Raw genomic sequence first — 23313 nt, 5'->3', positions numbered from 1 at the left:
GGTTGACTGCATCAAACTCAAGAGCTCAACGGAGCAAGTGACGCCTGTGTGTTTGTGTGAGAGAGAGAGAGACAGAGGGGGAGGAGAGACAGAAAGATGGGTCCAATTTATAAGTCTGGGAGGTCTATGCATTACTCCTATGTTTTCATAAATCCTTCCTCTTCCTCCTCTTCCTCCTTTTCCTCCTCTCCTGTCTTCTTAATTCCGTCCCTGGGCTAGATCTATTTAATTCCTACATTCAGGGAGTGTGTTGGGTTTTGTGGTTTGTGTGTTGTTTTTCGATTTGTCTTGCAGCCACAAAAGCTATTAGAGATTTTTTTGAAGTCCCCCCCCCCCCCCCCCCACCCAAACCTCACTCACACACACACGCACACACACTAAGCCTAACATAACTGGATTAGGACTCAGCTATTTAGAGAGAGAAGGAGTGCGAGCGGGTATTGAGGTCAGCCTAATAAACATTCATCTCGTATCCCAGCCTGGCTTCAGCCGAACACACAGTGTTTCAATGTGTTCCCAGCATACGAGCGAGCGGCATGTGTTTCAGTGACATGAGCACACTGTGTGTCTGTCTGTCTGTGTGTGTCTGTGTGTGTGTGAAGTGGGGTGGATTAGGATGTCCTGTACGCTGTCGTCATGATGCTGTTTTTGGCAGGTGGAGACTGTGGTGTGTTAAATTGAGTTGCGTTTGCAGGGGGATGTTTTCAACCTGCCCACAATGGCACAGAGGGGGTGAACAAAAATAATGGGAACACCTCAGTGGATCATAGAGTTGAATCGGCTCCTTGGCCAAACAGCTGAATTAGAACATTACATCCCTACATGAAAGGGGATTTGATACAGGACCCTTTGTATAACATAGACTCAATATAAACCCAGTGTTACCAATAACATAATAAAAAGCCTTGATACATTTCAGCAATACCTGTTTCTTATTTTTATTCCTAGAAGGCAATCGGTTACAGGATAACTCAATCAATGTGAGCTATGTTATTAAAACAGAGATGCTGAGCATTTCATAGCTTTAACAAGGATATGATATAATGTATAATACAATATAATATAACATAGTATTGTCGTGATGCTTTCAGGCTTGTCTAGGGCTTTTTAAGGCGTCTTTACACGCTATCCCTCTGGCCAGCTCTATCTTGCTTTCGTTGATCAATAGAATTCAAGATATGTTTAATTTGAGGGCAAGGACTCATATTCAGATCCACTTTGTTATTTGTTGTTTTCTTTCACCTGCCGTCATTTCCTGTGACTACTTGTTATCTTAAGCTCAAAAGATTGTTGTTCTGTCCCTGATTTATCCGCACAAAGCTCTCATCCATGTTCTTAAACCATAAACTGCATTGACATCATGACAGCTCCTCTCTAACAGCCTCTCTGTCTCTCTCCTGCCAGAGATGTTGATTGAGTGCGTGAAGAACAAGGACGTGAAGGGGGTGAGTAACAGTTTCATTAACCATCCATCATCTTGCGTTTCCACACTCATCCCCGACATGCACCATTTTGGCCCGAGGCTTCAGGCAACTGGAAGACACCTGCTGCTCGGCACCACACTGCAGGCACATAGTTTAATATAGGAGAGTGAACAGGGCACACAGAGCACAGTCAGCTTGTCGGCTTTATAGGATCAAACATTAGATAGTGGCCAAACAACCTGATGCATCTTTGAGAGGAAAGATGTTTCTGTTTCCGTCAAAAAAATGTTGCCTCGAAACTTGCATCTTGTTTTCATTTTCAAAGCCCATCTGACCCTCCTTCACTAAAAGCTGCAGGAGCTGCACCAGAAGGGGGCGGACCTGACGGCGCTGGACCAATCGGACTGCAGCCTGTTGCACCACGCCGTCAGCACGGGGAGCAAGGACACGGTCCGCTACATCCTGGACAACGGTAACTGCAGCACACCAGCTTCCATTGTGAATTACAGATTACCATATAACCATATATTGATTTATTAAATCAACAAATAGATTTTATCAGACTGGATAGAGGAGGAAGATGCTTTTCTTTTATTGCGTCTTCAAAATGTGATGATTCTGATTGGGTAGATGTGAACGTGTCAGAGGTGAAACTAGGAAATAGTTGTCCTTGGTCCGAAAAAATTAAAGCAGCAACAATATCGCTTATCACAGGATGAATACATTTGAACTTGTGTACACGACTTCACACGAAGGAAACATAAATCACATCGTCTCAGCTAAATTATCATTGCTCTCATTCCCATTGATTGTAAGTTGAGAACACGACACAGAGAAGTCACATGTTTAATTCGATGAATCCTGTCAGAGCAGATGTTTTGACTCACGGTGTGCTCCTCGTGTCTTTCAGCTCCGAACGACCTGCTGGATGTCACCGAGAAACTTCAGTAAGTCCCGTCACGGTGGCTGTTGTCATCTAAACCACGCAACAATATCAAATATTCATTATTCTGTCACAATAAATTCAAATAGTTTCCTGGACATGGGAGAAACTCTGGCTGTGTGACTGCTGCAGCAGCTTTGATAGAGGCCCCTGCTCTATCTATATGTGCCGGGGCAGCTGAGCTAGTAAAGCAAATTTTAAAGAGAATAAACATAAGACAGCAAACAGAAGTAACGGGAAGCCCAACTGTCCGTGGCGTTAGACTCCTAGAAGACGTGAGCCGCCGTTACCTCATGCTCACTCACTCCTTCTCTCTCCCTGTGTGTCTGAACTGTCCACCAGTGGGGAGACGGTCCTTCATCGAGCTGCGTCCTTGTGCCACAGGACCATCTGTCACTATCTGGTGGAAGCGGGGGCGTCACTGATGAAAACCGACCTGCAGGTAGGCTCGACCGCCGTCTAAGAAGGTAGCAGCTCCTGGGTGAGCTTCACACCGACTACACCGGTTGTTCAGCGAGGCCCAGAGTCACAGCTATGGGCTAAATGGGATCGCTGGAGCTGGTTAACATCTCCATCTGCCTGTGCATTGGAAACTGGGCGGGTGTGCTGACCTGTAACCGGGCACCTGAGAGTTTTTCTAGCTTCGCCTGCAGCCGCTGGGATGGGTTTTTGCAGCCAAGTGTGAAGTAGGTGATTGTGAGGGTTTGGCATCACAGACTGAAAAAACTCATACAGCTAACAGCCAGAAAAAATAGAGATCAGACCAGTTACACAAAGAGATGAAGCTCAGAACATCGACATCTACAAGAAGCACAGAAAGAGGTGAAACCGTCTTGAAGGTGACACCAAACTAATTGCATACATACATTTATTACAGTCATTTTATTCTGAAACTATTTCCCCGAGCTCACGTTGCTGTCCTCGGAAAAGTTTGTTTGGTTTTTCTTTTTTTTGTGTGTGTGAGTTTTTATGGAGAACACTCCTCTGTAGAGTCCGGCAAGGTCGAGCACCATTGAGGATGTGGATGAGTTGGAACACTGTACGTGACTGTGGGCCGAACAAATGAACAAGGCTCAGGAATTAAGAGTTTGGCACTGGAGGGGAAGCGTGTGCGCGGTGGTGCTGCATCCCGCGTTTGTGTTTTGGTTTTCCGTGGAGGTTTCAGCCGTGTAGAAAAGCTCCTGTAACTGTCTGGACTCAGCAGTGACCTAGATACAGAGAAGAGGGGGAGAGAGGGGAAGAAAGACAGTAGGGAGGGCGAGTTAGAGACAGTGCAGAGGAAAGAGAGAGACACTGGGAAAGAGACCAATGACCTGGGGAGACCAGGATTTTAGCATTTTTCGCTCTGAGATACTTTGCTCATTGTCTGGGTGCTTGATGCAAACTTGTGGCATCAGGAACAGTTGTGTTGTGCTGGTCTCTGTCTCGCTCTCTCTCTGGGAATGTCTCCACATAAACGGCAAAGACAAATGTGCACACACATACACACACACACACACACACACACACACACGTACACACTGGACCCAGCTAATTAGTGTCTGTTCTAAATTCAGTGGCCCCTTCCCCATAAACAGCCGCTTAGAATACAGTACGTGTTGTGTTCCGTTTCTTTCCAAGGACACACGCTGTGTATTTCATTTCACATTCAGCTGTTTCTCATTATCTCCGCTTTATCAGTCGGAGACAATGCTGCTTCAACAACAACTGCACTTTTCAATTATCCGGGAATAAGAAACGGAAGAAGCTGCCGACACAGGCCTGTAAACTCGCTATCACACAGGCAGCTGGAGCCCTAATGAAATGCCTCGGTGTGTTTCCAGCGCCGAGTGGAGACTGGTCACTGTGGCAAGTGGGAGCCAGACTGGAACAAAAGCGCATTTTGTTGTGAGGAGGAATCAAAGCCTGAAGGCTTAGCGTCTGACAGAATGAACAACATATTGAGGCTGTTGTCGGAGGCTTAGCGGCGGCCTGACCGCGCTCGTGGTGAATCCGTCACAAGAGGGAAGACGACGGGTTTGTTAGATCCACGTCTTGAGGAGCGTGTTCAGCAAGCTGCCAGTCTGCCCATTAGACTTTAAGATACTCAAGATGGACGAATGGTCTGCGCTGTTTGCCCTGCAGATAGGTTTTAAGTAAGAAGGGGGAGTTTTAGGACGAGTAAGAACATTCACCGCTCAGCTCAGAGGCAAAAACAGGCTTCTTCAGATGTAGGTACAGCCGGTGGGCTGTGCTCCCGCTTTATACTGAGATACACTCACCAAGCACTTTATTAGAGAACCTGTACACAGGCTAATTTATGCAGTTATCCAATCAGCCGGCAGTGTGGCAACAGATCCTGCAGATACAGGTCAGGAGCTTCAGTTAAAGTGATACAGCACATTTAAATGTGTTTTATTGAGTTTGAAATGAAATGATATGACTATCGTTTCTTATCACGGGCTCTTTTGGTTTATTGACTTTAAGCTGTGTTTCCTTGTGTCTAGTTTTGTGTTCACTTGTTTCCCCCCGAGTTCTCCACTTCCTGTCTTTGTCCTGTGATCGTCTGCACCTGTTCCTCATGTGATTCACCTGTGTTCAGTCAACCCTGGTGTATATAAGTGTCTGTGCTTCCCTTTGTCAGTTCTGCATCGTCTGTTGCATCTATGTTTCCAGTGTAAAGTTGTTCTTAGTGTTTCCTTTGATTTTCAGTTTTATTTTTTTACTTCTAACCTAGTTTTTTTTACCGTGCTTGCTTTAGAGCCTTGTTTTCTGCAAGACCGTCTGTTTTATTAAAATACCTTTAGTTTCACTATCTGTGTTTGTGTGTCTGTGATATTGCATCATGATATGAACTGCGGATCCATACATTTTTTTAATGTAGTAAACTTAAACTGTGCATAAAATTGATATGAAATTATATTAAACATGGTTTGTGATTTTTGAGAAATTGGATCAAGCCTGATGTGGACTGTAAATGTTGGGTCAAAGAGTCTATATCAAATAAAAACCAGATCTGTAACTGTGTCTGTTTCTGAAAGTGTCTCTGTGTCCCTTCAGGGCGACACGCCAAAGAACCGAGCAGAGAAGGCTCAAGACGCCGAGCTGGCAGCCTATCTGGAGAACAGGCAACATTACCAGATGATACAGAGGGAGGACCAGGAGACGGCTGTTTGAAACTGTCAAACCCTCGATGAGCAGGGCAGAGATGAAGATAATGTCGTCGTCCTCCTCCTCCTCCTCATCATGATGAGACCCTGTCATTCCAGAGTGGAGGCCGAGGTTTGGGGGTGGACCAGTTCTGATCCCAACATGCGTTTACCGGAGATTATGGCAGAGATGACAAATGATGACAGTGACAGTGACATGGAGCTTGTGTTGTTGAGGGTGAAGACGAAGAGATGTAAAGTCCTCCCTCTTCTTTTCTAGCAGCTTGGTGATAAAAAGTCTTGTGGAAAGTCCGAGCCGCTCTGACCGTGGACAGAAACTTGATAGAAACTCTTTCATCTCAAACTATCCGCCATGAATTAATGATACTGCCACGTTTGGTCGGGTTGCACCGTCTCACTTGTGTTGATGTCTTCGCCGAGCCTCACGAGCCTTAAAAAAAAATGTAAACTTACCAATCAGAGTTTTTCTTTGGGGCGGAATTATGAAATGAATAGTGAGCGGAGCCAGAGACTGGATGAGTTCACTGAATATCCAGAAACTTTAGAAGAAAGTGACGGGGAATATCACAGGGTCAAAACCAGAAGGGTTCATCTCCAGGGGGCCATGAATAATGTTCAGGTGAATCAGAACCAATGTAACGGACCAAAGTGCTGACCTTTTGATATGATGGGGATAAGTTCAGGGGAAACCATGAGGACTCATCAGGATCCCATTTATTCTGCCATATGAAGTGAATATTGGAATGAAGCTGTGTGGTGATTTCCACTGAGCATGAACCCGACCATCAGTTGTGTTGTGAAAACTGCTTTACTTCTTTATCTTACCTCACCTATTCGACAATATCATTATATTGTTCATATTGTATTTTTGTTGACTCTGTTTGTCGACATATTGAAGATATGATTATTATTTATGTGTGTGTGTGTGGGGGGGGGGGGGGGGGGGGGTTGGGGGGGCACCAATGGATCAAATAGACATGTCTGATTATGGTTTTGTTCAACTTGAGCTATATTGAACTATAATTTGTTGTGCCAAACAGTTAAACGTGTAGTTCACAGAAATGTACAACAAAAATAACAAGTTCAGATCAATGTCCACGTGGACACAGCAACTGAAATGTTTTGAAAGGACGTAGAAGTTAAATTCTGAATTTTGTGAGGATTGCAACAAGCTTTTATATTTGAGGAATATGCAACAATTCGGTAACTAACAACCAAATGCTTAAAGTTTAAAAAACTGTTAAGGAGCCAAAACGCTTGTGTGGACAAAGATACATTTTATATAACGTAGTAGTGTGGATGGAGGCTGAGAGTTTTGTGTCTCTGCGTGCAGCAGTGTAATTCTGCTAAAGCTTCACTTTCTCGTGTTCTGCTGTTATTGGCGAACAAGCATTGAAATGCAAATGATATTTTTTTATTTAAGATCGACATTTTTCAAAAAATATTGCTTTCAATTGACACAAGTGATTTACACATGTTTCTTCCTCATTGAACAAAATACGATCCAGCTCATTCCCAGTGTGTTGTCATCCATCATGTCGCCCTGCTGGTGACCAGAGCGCACACACACACAAACACACACACTCACACACACACACACACTCACACACACACACACTCTGCTCCGAGATGCAAAACTCAGACACGCTGCTGGGATGAAAAGCAAAGCTGAGCAGCAAGTGAACCGACCTCCAACTCTTTTATAGATATGAAAAAGAAAAGAAAAAAAGTTTCAATGCGCCAAGAGTTTTGAGGGTTTGATGATATTCCTTGTTTTTTTTTGTACAGTGTATTATTAAAAACCTCTCTGACTTTGATTCAACACAGCAGCTGCCGAAGAGAAAACCAACTCCATCGACCTTCTCCTGTTTAGTTTTGCCTGTGGAATTTAGCGTTTGAACCGTGTTGGTGTTTTCAGATCAGTTTTGCTTTGACAGTAAACTCTTTCATGTTCTGCATCGCAGCGATTACAGCACGATAGGTCGTCTTTTTTTTTTTTATTGCATCTGCGGACCGTATAATATTAACGCTCTCATGTTTAGGATTCTGCTTTTTGTAAACAAGTTGTGATAAAATAAATGGTTTTAATTTTCAATTGTTTATTTCTCTTTTTATTTCCCTCTCTGCACTTGTTTTTACCTTCATGGATATTTGAACAATTTGCTTTGTAGTCGCTTTGAAGAGAATAAAAGAATGAAGTGTGATTGAGAAGGTATAATGTTCTTGTGCTATCATCGATATGGGATTAGACCCTATTAACTTAGCATTTAATTATCCCTGTTGCACGATGATATAAGTGCTTCAAGATAAACAGCTCGTCTCCACTGATCAGAAAGACGATGGAACAGAACTGATGAAAGTTGACTCTTTACCTGATTCCCCCTCGTGCTGGTGAGTCAGTGATTCAAGTGCAAATAAAAATGGTAATTGATTCCCGACTGTCAGGCTGCGTTTGAAGCGCGGAGAGACACACGCATTCTCCCCGACATCAAACATCCAGTGAATGTAAATGTTGTTTTTTCTTCTGAGAAACTGTGAATTGAACAAAAGGGCTTATTTAGTTTTATCAGGAGGCCACAACTGGCAAGAACACGTGTGGCCGTGAAGTGTGATATGCATTGATTATGGTATCGATCGGGGTGGGGGGTGGGGGGGGGGGGGTAGCTGTGAAGAGACACAGACAGATTAGCATCGAGCCTCTCTTCCCTTTATCCCCTGTTGTATTAGGAAAATGGGTGAATGATTCAAAGCTGTGCAAAGAAAAATGTAAATCGTTTTGATTGCACAAACTTACAATGGGGGAGAAAGTCAATAGCCGAACCAGTGAGTAATATCTATGTAAAATCGAGTTAGTTGACAGTTCTTTGGATTCAGAAGTTTCCCTTTTCTTCTTGGTTCCTACTGTTGCAGCATTACATTAAAAGCCAGAGTTGACCTTTATTGTGAAATACTGAATGGAACTGCAACATGGGTTTTCACGGACCTCAGCACTTGCCATGCGTCCACAAGACAAGACAAAACATTGACATTTCTGCTCTGTCCTGACAGCAGATCAGTTTGAGATATGCCTGGGAGTGAAGAGCTCCAGGCGACAGGCGGCTCACCTCCGACTTCTCAGCCAGGAAACAAGCTCGGCAGCAAATCAGATCCCTGCCGCTCACAGAACGGCCGATAAAGGCCAATTAGTGTCTCACTTATTTACTTCCACTTTGTCTCTCTGATCCAGAGTCCTGTCGCCTTCTGTGTTAACCCACATTAGCAGCGCCGAGATCACTCCAAGGTCCGTGAAGTGACCAAAGAAATGTTCTTTTTAAAGTCAGTCGTTTATTCGCAAGAACAATTTCCTCTCTGTTCTGATCCCTAATTGGACGAACTCACCTTTAGAGGAACTTGGTTTAAATACCACTTGCCGATAGAGTTCCTAATGAGACCATGCAGGCTGTTTTTTTCTTCACACTTAATCATTCACACCCTCTCTGCAGATCGGATGTTTCGATCACGGTGTATCGTTGTCAGGACTTAATGAGCAGCTGCATTGTTTTCCCCCAAGCACATATCTTGTTTTGCCTTTTTTCAATCTTCATTGATTACTTGTGTAAGTGTTATTCTATGAGTAGTGAAGAGGTTTCACTCTTTTTAACAAAGGAAACTGTCTTTCTATCCACACACGATGCATTGTCGGGTCCCAAAAAATCCATTGCTGCTTGAATGGGTCGAGTACACACCTCTGACATTTCCCCTCTTTTAATTGGCCCAGTGAACTAAGCATATAAATGCCAATCTGCCAGTGTGCACAGAGGAGGCCGAACACCAGGGGCACCGAGTGAAGGATGAAAGATGCTGGTGTAGCAAAGTTCACACGTTACTGTCTTCTGAGTGGTGGCATGTGTGTGTTATTTAATGTCCACGACAGCTGGAGTTCACAAAAAGTCTTCCATCTCCGAGACCGCCATGCAGCAGCTCGCCAGGGGGGGGCGTCAAAGTTACATCAGCATTCATTTGAAGTCGTGCCTCACATCCGAACTTTTCCAACTTCTGTGTTCACCCTCCTTTCAGCTTTAGTTCGGTGACAACTCACACACACCCACACACACACACACACACACACAACATTTGAATCTCTATCATAATAACCTTAGAGAAGCTACTGTGATGTGTTGATTTTCATTTAGTTTTCTGCCGAGACCCAAAGAGGGGATGAATTTCCTGTGTAACTGCTCTGAAACCTTCATCAGAATTAGTCTGTCAGTAGTGAGTCCCCCTTGATCACTTCTACAATATCCTTTTTTTGTTGTTCGACAACTTTGTGTTCATCCTTCCTGGTTTATTGTTTTTTATATGTATGTGCCTATATACTGTTGACAGGTGTGCCTTATATACAGTAGAAGTTTAAACACTGAACTCCTGTCATAATTTCATATAACTGATCATTTTATAAAACAGATGCTACATACACCGCGAGAAATACGCCGATATTCAAATTTACCTTGTGACACATGGGTTTGAGTCCCGATTGATCCGGCAGCACACGTCAGTGATGGAACGAGGCACAGACGCTACACGGTTTCAGATTCTGGTTCTGCGAGAGCTCTTCATAATGCATGCCGCCGCGCTCAGGCCTGTGAAATCGCTCCCCATTTTCCCATTGACGAGTGCGAGCTAAGTTCTCGTGAATAATTGAAGCGCCGGTTCCGAGGTGGTTGTGGCGTCTTTGATCAGGAGCTTGACACGCTGCCAGCTGCTCTTATGCTCATTTGCAAAGATTAATCAAACTCTATTGTCTCCCGTGCAGCAGGGGGGGGGGGGGGGGGGCAACTGTAGCAGCTACTTGTTACACACGCTCTCAATAACACTGTAAACAGATTGGTTCAAAGGTTATTATGGACCGGCTCATGAAAAAAAGTTATGACTTTTATTTTTTCTTTCAGTTTTCAGTCTCATCAAGCGGCTTTGGTGTGACGCTCTTATTTTGTGTTTAGTACCAGAGAGTTTACCACAAAGCTGTTTGAATACCATCCAACTCTGATGCATTATCACTTTAAGATTGTTACTGTCCCTCTTTCTTCCTTGTGCTTTGCTTTGTCTCTCTTGTCTTTCTCCCAAATGATGGGTGTGAGATGAAAGGAGACGCGTGAATTGATTCGGCCTCGCCTGATATGAGACAAAGATACACGATGATCAAAAGAAACAACAGACGCCGAAGTGGGATTTCTCCAGCGATGCTTTTATCAACTGCAGATCTATAGAACACAACAAATAGAAAAGTGGGTGAAGAGATGAACTTGCAGCGGTTAAAAGTGAAAACCTGAAGCTTGTGCCCTGACGGCCTGCAGAGGCTGCTTGGTCTCATGGAACCAAACTTTGCAGTGCGAAGTGTGTGTGGGTCAACAGTGTGTGTGTGTGTGTGTGTGTTTGAGGATGTGGGGTGAACGAGGCTAATGCAACCAGTATGAACTGGTTTGGGAGACAAAAGCTGGGGGGGGGGGCGTGAGGAGGTGCACGAGTGGAGAGAGGCAGGAGACCAGAGACAAGTTTCCCCCCCGACCCGACCGCTGATACACAAGTAAGTGCTCCGCTCTCTCCTCTGCTCCTCGTTCACCTGCCACCAACTACCTGTGGAACACATATCTCCCAAACTATTTATCTTATCAGCCTCACAGTGGGCAGGTCTTGTTGTAAATTGCCGATTCTGGCACGTTGAGTTGTGTGTTGTATTCTTTTCCAGCAAGTTTGTGTTGACCTTTTGGTTTTGTTTAGTGATGTTGCTCCTTTTTTTTTTTCCGGGATGTGGGTCGATCAGTGCTGAGTGACAGCAGGTTTGCATGATCAAGTCTGGGAGGAGGGAGGGGCTGGGGGGGGAGGGGGGGACTCCAGCTGACTCAGAATGGTGAAGTGTGCTGCTGTGATTACATTTCAGTCAGGATGTCGCATTTATCTCCTTTGTTTTTGCAGATAGGTTCAACTGTGAGGTGCCCAGCGTCATAGCTTGGGCTTGTGTTTGTCTCGTGTGTTTTCTTTCTGTTGTATGATTTAGTTTGGTTGGATTTCCCAGGGTTCATTTTGTCTTTCTGTTGTTGTACCTGTTTGTTAGTATCTGTACATAGTACAGTATCATGGCAGCAACTTTCCTAGAGTCACTCATTACTCTTTAGCAACCAGTCTTCAAAGTAAATGCACAACATTTCTTTGATTGCTGTCATTTTTTTATGCAGAACGTGTTTACAGAGCTGTTATTTTGTAGGTTTCATTTTCTGAAAAAAAAACAGATTGTATAATATTCCCTGCAGATAAACCAGGTAGGATGAATCTAGCATATCTGTAGTGTTTATAAAAAGATCTGCACACATATCAAAGAACAGAAACAATAAATAAAAAGACAGTACATAAGAAAAAAATATTTGCTTTCCTAATAGCTCCGAAAGTTTTCAGATAAACAGTTGTTTTCTTACACTCTCCACCGAGACTCATAATTACTCATGGTTTCTGTGTTTGTGTTTTTTTACAATTAGGTGTTAAGAAGAACAGACTTTTATTTTTTTCAAAGGCACACATTTCAGATTCATATGAAGCTCCGTGCTGTTCACTCTCACTCCGCTGCTCCTCTAACCCTGTTTTGTTTGGTGCTTATCATCTGCCCGCTGGCTTTCATTAGTCTTTATATAATTGTCCCATTTCCTCAGCCACATCCCAGCCCTTTCCCCTCGTCTCAACTTTGTAATTCTGCAAGTGAAGCTCTTCTATACACACTCCACACATTCTGTATGTGGCAGAGAGGTGGGAATTTGGGGTATTGGTGTGTGTGTGTGTGTGTCTGTGTGTGTCTGTGTGTGTCGGGCTGTTGTAGCACATTTTAGGGGTTTGATTAAAAATGTTTAAATTGTGTTTTTGCTTCCTGCTGACGCAGGCAGCTTGGTTGAGTTGAATTTGGAACATATCCAGTGTGTGTGTGTGTGTGTCTTTGTGTGTGTGTGTCGGCAGGCAGCTGGATGCACTGTTGAGAGAATTACATGTTATTAGTGCTTTTTTGCACATTTGGCAAGTCAACTGGTGAGCAGCGACTAAAGTAGAGAGGACATAGAAAGATATACAGGAGTAACACACACATAACTAATTTAAAACTCAACTAATATAAAACTCAACTTATGTACAACTCAACCCTACAAACACTTTTTGACCCCATGGTTTTTGTCACAGTGAATTAATGGTTTAAAGCGCAATGACACAAGATTGGCTCCCGACAATACTGATCCAACTCAGTCCTGCCTCTCCCCATTTTCTGAGCTAGCCGTCTTATCTCTAAATCAAATAATAAACAATAAAAACCAACGAGAAACTCTTAATTACAAATAAAGACCAGAGAATGTCTGCTGGGAAACGGGAGTGGTGATGTCATGCAGCGAGATTAGAACGAATGTGCGATTTCATATATACAACAAACGATCATAAATCATCTTTGGCTATAGGGAAGCTTTAGGTTGTGTATATAGTCCTGGATGCGTAGATTTTTTCAAGTTATGCAGGATGTATTATTCATGTAACTTAAAATATGACATCATGCGATCAATATAAGCTCTCTTATCTGCAGAGATATCTGGGAAATTGTGTTTTTCTGACCATGTTTATTTTTTTGACCTTGACCTTTTATCGACCAGCTCCAAAAGTTAATTATCTCTACATACTCCAACCCTCTCCACCACACACATACACACACACACACACACACACACACACACACACACACACACACACACACAGGGTAATATAAATATAAACTCTTAGACCCAGTAGGTCTTATTATACAAGTCAATAATGTTTGTTGTTGAGTATTATTCTGTGTTGGGGTTTGCAGGGGTTGAGTTCCTCTTGCAATGATGTCAGCACCCGCAGGTCTCAGCTGTTCCAGGAACAAAGTAATATGTTTGGTTGTGAGTCAGAAGTGGTCAGGTGTTTGTTGTTTCCTTCCTTTGTCTTTTACAAGGTCCATTCTGTCCGCAGGAAGATTTGTTTGCGTAGTAGCTTTAGATGTAAGACAAAAAACTGAATAACATGCCTAAAACATGTCTTGTGTAAACAGGGTGTTTGTGTGTATGTATGTGTGTGTGTGTGTGTGTGTGTGTGTGGTTGTGTGTGTGATCCCCCAAAGACACGGTCTGCAACTCTCTGGTATAGTGGGTCAAATAAGGAGCAATAAAACAGTCATTTCCACTCGACTGCCTGTCAAAATCCCTAATTACAGAGTCAACAGAGAGAAAGAGAGAGAGAGACACAAACACACACATGCTGTGTCACCAACTCTCAGAGCCCCAGACCTCATCCCCAACCCCCCCTCACTTCTAATGTACTGGACAGAATCCAAACTTCAAACTCCGTTGGCTGGGGAGCAAAATTGGTCTTTTTCAAAGCTCTTATTAAGCAGAGCTTGTCAGATAAAAAAAATGAACATGCCAGAGAAATTCACTTTGTCACCCTTTTATTAGGAGGTGTGTGTGTGTGTGGGGGGGTGGGTGTGAGTGCCATTAGTTATAATCCGAGTTCTACAGTACAGACAAAGCCTTCTATGCTAAACTATATAACAAGGAGATAAACGTGAATCTTCACTGTGTGTGTGTGAACTTAATTTACAAGCATAGCACAAAAAATACAAACAAAAGAATTGTAGATTATAACAATGAAAGTTCTGATAGGTTGAAAATCAACGCTACGTGGATGAATCATAGTGATCCAATCACATGATGTTTTATTGACGTTATTACACACAGTAACAGAGTTTACAACCTGTCGTTATCTTTATGACAGAGTCTCATTAAGAATAAGAGTCAGTCACTGTGATACAGAGAGAAGATGTTTAATTTGTGTTCAGTCTCATTGCAGTAAATCTGAAGGGTTCAACTGATCGGACTTTAGCACGATAGAGGAAGAGATGATTAAATGGCCACTGGGTATATCCAGATTTAATGTTTGTCAGCAGAGAGGCGGGGGAACAGAATTATTTAATTTCCTTTCTCTGACAAACTAATTCCACTGGAAATAACCATCAGGACCCAGAAGAAATCTTCTTCTTGTGTTTGCTCTCATGTTCATAAGAAAGTCTGAGCGATTGGTTTCCTGTTGTGTCTTCTGGCAGATGGACCTCCGGGCGCTGACTCAGAGATCTGGAGCAGAGCGAAGCCACTCGAGGGAGTTTAGAGTTTCTCTGTGTGATGACCAGGGATATTCTCTCTGGTCGCTCCAGCCTTTCACATCCCCACAGTGACAGTGGCTTAGCGCACACAAAGAAATGCCACATCTTTAAAATCATCTCCCGCATTATATTTTTCTTTATCCTTGAACTTAATCCCAAATGACGGACCTTTTTAAAAAAGCTTTTGGGAAATCTCAAGAATTTATCTGAGCTATTCAATCGGTACGACTGAGTAATCAACAGCTAGAGTTGAAGTCAGGGGGAGAAGCTGAAATAGTATTCAGATTTTAACAAAAGAGAAACTCAGGCTTCACGAGTGTCACAGATTCTGATTCAAACGATATATATATCATTTCCACAGTATCTATATACAATATATATATATACAGCATCTAGTGACAAAGCCCAGATACAGAATATGTCATGTGGAGTAAACATTTGGCAGATGTAGGCCGAGCGTCCTTCTAAAGGTTTGATCAGCCCAGTGCAGACTCCCAGTCTGCCAGGCAGCACACACACGCAGGGTATAAATGAGAGCAGTGTTGACACACATTCGTATGCAGCCATATTTTTCAAAAGCTGTTATGCAAACAAATCCTCCATTGCAGGGGTCCTCTGTGAACCCACAAAGACTGTGGGGGGGGGGCGGCTGTTCCTGGAGATACCAGGGTCCAACGATATCATTTCCAAAAGTGACATTTCTGTGATTAAACTGCGACAGTGAAGGTTTGGTAGGAAAACTCACGCATTGAATTACTTTTCTATCAACAGTAGAAGGACCGGTTGTCAATCAATGTATTCAGTAAGTCAGTGTTTGAGGAATATTTGAGCTTGTCCCTGAAACAATTAGAAGACGAGGAGCTTGAAACGAATGAAGTGACAGCTCAACATCTGTGTGAATGTGAATAAAAGGGCTCGTTTATCTGGATCCGCTGTGAACTTGAACAGGTTCCTCCTCGGGTGACGTCCCATCTCTCCACAAAATGTCACGGCAATCTGCTCGGTCGTTTTTTGAGTCGTCTTGCTGACGGCGGCAAAACGGCAATGAAAACACACACACATCCCTCGGCGGAGGTAATAACATCTGCCTCTCGTCGGCTGTCAACAGCTGGTAGCAGCCATGAGCCCTAATATTTACCCTTATCTCTGAGCCATTGAGGAAGTTAATAAAAACGTCCTGTTCATTCCAATGTGAGATATGACTATGATACACGTGCACACAATGCATCCGCTGCTGCAGCTCTGCTTTAAGAAGACTTTACTGGAGCTGTAGCTTAATAACATCCTCCGCAACAATGAGACTGATCTTATCACTTAATTACCTTATTTCCATACATGGCCCCTGTGCATGTGTATGTGTTAAACCTTTGTTATTGCATTATTGAAATATGAAGTATGATATGAAATTTGCTATAAATATTATATAATATGTTATGTTATAATATTGCACATATACCGTCACTTTTTATGTATGGGAAGCATCCTTGGTAGACTGTTGTTAACCTCTGACCTCAGACTAACCACTGGTCATCCCTCAACACAGACTGGAATCAATGATGTTGACCTCTGACCTTCACTCAGAGTCTTAATAAGCAATATATTCATCATCATTACCTTTTATTTTCTACAATGTTGTTTTTTGGCGGTCATTTACATAAAGAAGTGACAGTAAAACAATTCAGAAATCAAAAGCAAAAATGCAAAAATCTTCAGAAGTAAAATCACAATTCTGTCTCATCATGTCTCAGTTGGTCCACTGTTCTGTGATCAGCAACGTGATTTTAAAAACCCTTGTTGCCACAGATATATATTTTCTTTATCCCCCTTGCTGCTAGTTCAGTTGATCCTGGAGAAGCTCGGCGTGGTGTCCTCATGGGACGCTGCTGCGGTGCTTTCCAGCTCCAGTCCCTGGACGGGCTATTAGAGCGGCAGCGCATAATTGCAGCCCCGGTGGAGTGTGAGACATCCACTCCATCGTGCTCCACCAGCTTCACTTCACACTGTGTGTTACCGACTTGAAAATGAGACACTGGGACCAAATCGAAGTCATGAGAATGTTTTGTTTGAGCTGCAGAGACACTGTTTGGAAAATCTATGTAAACTACATATGTAGTCCAGCGCCTGTTCTAAACCTGACTGTTTGCTTGTGTGTGGTAAAGCTCTGGGGCTTACTACACAACTATTCCTTATTATAGTGAGTCCTCCTCAAGCAGTTCTGCAATATACTGTCTGTGCTTTTTATATACAGTTCAAACTTTGCATCATCCTACCTGGTTTATCTGCAATTTACGTCTTTACTATTCAGTGTGTCCTATGTCGATACAGTTTATATAACTGTGTGTTAAACACACTCTATGAACAGATTATCACTCTCCTCACTTTTTCCACTCAAAAAGAAAAATAAACTTTTCCACCACGCGGATCAGATCACCTCAGCCCCCAGGCGGCATGGGGGGGGTGGGGGTTCAGATGCTAATGATGGTTAATGATGCCTGATGGAAAACTTCAAGTCTGAGTTTGAAGATAAATCAGTTCTGTGGAGTGAAAAAAGTATGTTTGCTTGTAGGCATCTATCGTCTGATGGTCTTTTATTTTTGTTCAATGTCGAAGTGAAGCATCATTTCTGGCGATGGAAATACTATTTTATCGCTAGATGCTAATGTGAAGGGATACAGGTGAAATATCTGCGCACCTTCTAAGCAATATCTTTAATTACAACCTAATAACTGAATAAAATATCATGGTAGGGGAGGTGTTGGACTTTTCATAAATAATACATCAGTGAAATCCCTTAAACATACGGGCTACGAGATGCTAATGAACTTCATGCCTTATTCATTCAGATCCTGTTCATATTGTACATATTGGTATTTTTATATTTATCTCATGCTAGAGAGCGAGAGAGAGTGGGAGTTAGTTCAGAACCGACACAAGCACGTGTTTTCTCTCTGTTGTGTATATCGCAAGTTCCAGTAGCATGTAAACATAAACACAGATAAACCAGGTATGATGAACACAAAGTTTTCTAACTTCAATCTGCACCGTAGACGTTTCCTAAAAAGCTCTGCAGACACAACCTGTAAAAAGTGACAGTATGTTGTAGGACTCATAGAAAGTTACCTTGTATGGATGAAGGTGACCAGTGGTTGTTACGAGCCCTGATGGAGGTTGTGAGATAATGATCACACACACACACACTGACCCTGGGCCGAGGGTCAAATCCTAATGGCTCGGCAGATGTGATGCACGTGAACCTTTTGGGATGTTGATTTTCCCCACTGCTGCGTGTCTCTCCAGGATGAGGGCTGCCCCCCCGCTGCTGCTGCTGCTGCTGCTAGTCGCTCTCATCCCCACCGTGGCTGGAGGGAAAAACAAAGGTAACCTTCCATTCCATCCATTTCTCTGTCACTTTTTGTTGTTGTTATTACAAATAATAAGTCCATGTGTGATGCATTCAGTGCGATACATACAAAATTATTTGTTTATTTTGAATACAGCGATGTCCTGCACGTTGTTATATCTATTTATATACTGCAAAAGTTTTTTGAACAATCATATCATAATCGTAGTAATGGAAGCAAAAGGCTGCAGAATGGTACAGAATTACTTCCAGTATGAGGAGCTATGGGATAATGATCTGGGCATTTCTTACTGGCCACAGGTTCAGTTTTTGCTCCTCGTAGTTCAACATTTTGGAGAATGTAGTTATTTTTCAGTTGACACAAGGAGATGGTGTAATGTCTGTTGAATGCAGAGCCGGAGTCGGGATGTAGTTAGTCTGGTGTTTGGACAGAAATAAAACAGTGGAGGTTGGCTGCAGGGGTTTCATTGCCACATCCACCATCAGGTTCCTCAAAGAGCAAGGGGTCCACAGACGAGCCCTGCGCCAGAGCATAAAAGAAACATCACAGACTGCACGACGCTGCTCTGGATCAGGGGGACAGATCCCGACTGGGCCCCAAGTTGTTAGAGACACACACACACACAGAGGTTTGATCAGCCTGTGGTTGCTCTGGCTTAGCAGAAGGTGTCTTGTGATTAAAAATGCCAAAAACCCCAGAAGTACACAACTGATGATATGTCCCTAAAGGCTGTTGGTGATCCCCGATTTCTGCTGGTGGTTTTTAACTTATCATCAAACTATGGCGAAGAACAATCAAACGTTCACAGGGTATTCATCATCTTGTCCACCAAAAGGAAACAACAACAGTTTGCTTTGTAGAATCCTCTTGAAACTCAAATGGACGGCCAAGCCTAAAGCAGATAATTATGAACACTTGCATAGTTTTATTGCTAAGGGACAACTTGGGGTCATGTGTGACAGCAAATGGGATCATAGACTGTAAATAAAGATTCAAAAGATAAAAGTAATTAAAACTGAATTATGACCGCAGCACAGAAGGATCAAGTGATGTTACATACAGAGAGGTTGTTGGGATGCTTGGACACAGCTCTTCTCCCTTTTTAAAACTGAAGGTCGGCCTTTCTTTTGTAGGGACAAACTGTGTATATATATATATGCATGTTTAGTCACAGCATGAATGGATATCTATTCAATGCATACATGCATGTTCAGTCAACATGTATTTGCATGATTATTCATTGTATGTTTACTTGGTGCATTTCCTTCCACTGTTCCACCACCACAGCACCTCTCTCCCATTTGTCTCGGAGCGTGTGGCTTCGCTCGTTGAAATAATTCTGATAACCATGCACGTCTCGTCCAAAACCACTTGTTCATAGACTTTCTTCTGCTCTTTAGAGAAAAACCAGCCCTCCCAGTATGGGTCAGAATGCACCGACTGGCGCTATGGCAACTGTGTGCCTAGCAACGGAGACTGCGGAGCAGGAATTAGAGAGGGGTCATGTGACCAGCAGACCAACACCATGAAATGTAAAGTACCGTGCAACTGGAAAAAAGACTTTGGAGGTACAAACACACACAGACACACAAACACACATACACAAAGAGCGAGAGAGCGATTAGACGAGATCCATTCAATGCGATTCAATGTAAAGTCTGCAACTACAATGGACGTATCAGATGTGACCTCGCTCTGTTGTTCCTCACCTGACAAATTGACAATGGAAGCAAATGTGGTCGGTTTCACATTGCAGCACACAGAATGTAGGTGATAGCAATTGATACGTGTGAAATGGTTTCCAAAGAAGGAGGCGTTTTAATTGTGAGTAGGCGAGTTATTTAAAGTGCCCCCTGTGAATGGGAAAGGATAAGCAATTGTCATAATCACAACAGACTTAGCATGCAGGCATATGTGTGATGATTCCCTGGTCCAAGGTCAGTTGGAGCTTTTAATAAACTGCTAAGGCAGGACAGAGTGGAAAATAATACAACAATAAGTCGTAAAGAAAGGATGGTGAATCAAAATGTTATTTCTGAATAAGATAGAAGTAGATGGAAAATGTTAAAGCTGCCTTGATGGATTAAAAACTGATGGTAGACTTATTAAAAGCTTTATATATGCATGTGTGAGTGTTTGGGCACGTGTTATTAGGGCCCGAGCACTGACAGGCACTGACAGACAGTGAGGCCCTTTTGAAATTGTAAGGATTATTATTATTCATGCAAATCTAATTCAAATTCTTACCAAAATGAGCAGAAAATTAGAAAGTTGTAGAAATGTGCGTATTCTGGAGGAATTTTCAATGGGCGTGGCAAAATGGCTCAACGGTGCCCCCGAGACCCCCGGAACGTGTCAACATTGACCGATCTTCACAAAAATCGATACACATGTGTATCATGACCAGACAAACAAAAAAGTCTTAGGTGCAATTTGAAAAACGAAGCAGGAAGCCTGCTATTTTGCATTTAGTGGCCATTTTGGCCGTATTCTAAATTTTGACTTTGAGGAACTTGTACCAGGGCATATATGAGATCAATTTAAAATTAAGATGAGTGTCATCACAACAAGATGGAGATACAAACTAACTCAAAGATTGATTATTCATCACACAGTGTGACCGTGGCATGGCGTCAAAGTTTGATTACACGCCATTAAAAAACAAGATGTTCTGTTTCGCGGACATACATGGACCATGAATCCTTTGATCCTTGAATTAATTAAAATGTGACTTAAATTAATTTAAATTAATTTAAAATCTGACTTAAATAAATGTTAAATGTGACGTTAATTAATTTAAAATGTGACTTAAATTAATTTAAAATGTTAGTTAAATTTAATTAAATTTATTTAAGATGTCACTTAAATGAAATTAAAATGTGACTTAAATTAAATTAAAATGTGACTTGAATTAATTTAAATTAATTTAAAATGTGACCTAAATTAATTTAAAATGTTACTTAAATTCATTTAACTAACATTTTTAAATTAATTAAATATAATCCAAGATTTATATTTTATAAGCTTGTGTAACCAGATGGGGCCTTGGATTTAACTGTGAAATGTAAAACAGGTTATTTTCAGAGGACATTGATTTATGTTTGACAGGGAAAAAAGACATAACGTGGATCAACAACCATAGAAGTATGTTATCGCTTGTGTTCCCCTCTCTCTCTCTCTCTCTCTCTCTCTCTCTCTCTCTCTCTCTCTCTCTCTCTCTCTCTCTCTCTCTCTCTCTCTCTTCCTCTCCCAGCTGACTGTAAGTATCGGTTTGGAAGTTGGGGACATTGTGATCCGAGCTCCGGCTCGAGAACCCGAACGGGGACACTGAAGAGGGCTCTCTACCACGCAGAGTGTCAACAGACTATTTCTGTCTCCAAACCGTGCCAGGGAAAACCGGGGAAGCAAACAAAGGCCCGACTGACGAGTTCACAGCTGGACGTTCCTCAGTCTCAGTCGAGAAGAAGGAGCTCTTTGGCCTCACCTGCAGTCAAGAGCAGTTAATGGCTGATTGGTTGTGAAGGGGGGGCTCGTGAGGTTCTCCAGGATGAATGGTAGCTGTAGACCCAAAACGTAACTGTTATACCTTTTTTACAATTTTACACGATGTTTTTGATGTAGAAACAATATGCATTTTAGTTTCACCCGAGCATTTTTATGTATGTATGTATGTGGAATATAGATATTAACTCCACCATGATCAGTTAGCAGCTTTTACATAAGCTTGATTTATATCTGGATACTTCACTTCATTCACATTCCTATATGATCGATATTATATATATATTTTTTAGTGTTGAGACAGGTGTAAACAAGTATTTTAGGTCATTATGGACTGTCTCATGAGCGCCCTCTTGGCGAATTTCAGCCAATACAATACTGTACAACAGGAGCTGTTTACTGAGCTTAACACTACTTTGTTCTAATGCAAACTTGACTTTTAAAGAGTAGAAACATCTTCTAGGGCTCTGTCCAGTACTTATATGTATTGAGTTGTAACAAACATTATAATCTTGTTATCTTTATTGCTTTGTGATACTTTTATATTCTTCTCTTCTTCACCCCCCCACAAATAGAAACAAAGCAATAACTGTCAGAAGCAGTTGTGGGTCTGACAGCTGGACAGTGGTCCCAACACTCAGAGATTTATAGCCTGATTCCCATTCACATAATCCTGTGCCTTCCTCTGGCTTTATGACCAACCAATCGCGGCTTCTTCTAAATCGAAGGGATATTTGCGGTATTAATCTTCCTTTACACCACCCTCCACTTTAAATAATGTGAAAAATGTCTGCCTGGGGCGTTCTCAATATCTGAGCCTTCACCACCGAACCTTTAATAGAATAAATGCACGTGGGCACCCGCTCCGTGCTGGAGACGGGAGCTATTTTAATTTCCAGGTTGTCTCAGCTCTTCTTTGCTTTGGGTCTGGAATTACCTTATTAATCTGGGATGTGTCGGTAGCAGACAAACTTTGTTTTACTGTATGTCGGAGAGCTGGAGCTGATTGGGGCTCAATAAACACTGTCACTTTCTATAAATCTCACCACCTCTGTCAAAATGCCTCAGGACCACAGCAGCTCTCAGTAATCCATTACATTTCTTTTACTTTGAATGTTCTTAATACCTTTTGCATTTTTTTTCTACTGTAGCTGTAACAAAACATCCCCAAACTTTTTATGAATAAGAGAAATCTGATATTGCAGGTCTACAGGATCTCAAAGGAATTAACACAGCCATTGATAACTTTATTGAGCAACTCACGATTGTATGGAAAATGCAGAATCTATCCTCGAGGGACAAATAAAGCATTTATATTCTGTATATCTCTTTGATCCGGTTTCCAAATGTTCTTGCTTGTTGAGCTGCCAACTGTGACGTCAATATTCCAACGATCCCTGTTATCATTTGTTTGTTATTAAAGGCTGACACATTTCTCACCGTGACGCTAAGTTCTGTCTCTTGGGATCTCGATGATACGGTGTCATGTGACTTTGAACTCGTTTTAATGACCTGATTTGCCTGTCTCTCCACCGCACAGTCGGTCTCACACACACGTTTTACACACACCTACACACACCTAGAATCCGTCAGTCATGCCTTTTGATGTAGGTGGGAGAAGAAAGCTTTCATCAATAAATAAACGGCTCCCCGCCGAAGATTTATTCCGCTGTCTTAATTTCAGCCGTCGACTTACATCTGGCTGAGGTGCTGCTTGTGTTGTTTACACAGATGTTTGTGACCTTTTCCATTC

At 42.3% G+C, this 23313-nt stretch overlaps 2 protein-coding genes across 7 annotated transcripts in view; both read left to right on the top strand.

Annotated features, from left to right (window-relative positions):
- dgkza (diacylglycerol kinase, zeta a) overlaps positions 1-6298 on the top strand; it is a 73952-nt gene extending 67654 nt beyond the window's left edge. For all 6 annotated transcript variants that reach the window (XM_053417567.1, XM_053417566.1, XM_053417564.1 and 3 more), the window contains 5 exons: positions 1405-1445; positions 1776-1896; positions 2335-2371; positions 2710-2809; positions 5407-6298. In XM_053417567.1, the coding sequence (XP_053273542.1) occupies positions 1405-1445; positions 1776-1896; positions 2335-2371; positions 2710-2809; positions 5407-5523 (416 nt within the window). In that variant the 3' untranslated portion in view covers positions 5524-6298. The remainder of the gene's footprint in view (positions 1-1404; positions 1446-1775; positions 1897-2334; positions 2372-2709; positions 2810-5406) is intronic.
- Positions 6299-11002: 4704 nt separating this feature from the next.
- On the top strand, positions 11003-22923 carry LOC128431285 (midkine). Its single transcript, XM_053417560.1, has 4 exons — positions 11003-11079; positions 17995-18074; positions 19460-19627; positions 21313-22923. The coding sequence occupies exons 2-4, from the start codon at positions 17996-17998 to the stop codon at positions 21561-21563; spliced, it is 498 nt and encodes a 165-aa protein (XP_053273535.1). The 5' UTR covers positions 11003-11079; position 17995; the 3' UTR covers positions 21564-22923.
- Positions 22924-23313: the final 390 nt, after the last annotated feature.

This window comes from Pleuronectes platessa, chromosome 24, assembly GCF_947347685.1.
Source record: "Pleuronectes platessa chromosome 24, fPlePla1.1, whole genome shotgun sequence".
Lineage (NCBI taxonomy): Eukaryota > Metazoa > Chordata > Actinopteri > Pleuronectiformes > Pleuronectidae > Pleuronectes > Pleuronectes platessa.
Note: the sequence above shows the minus strand (reverse complement) of the source record. Positions and strands in the feature narration are given on the sequence as shown.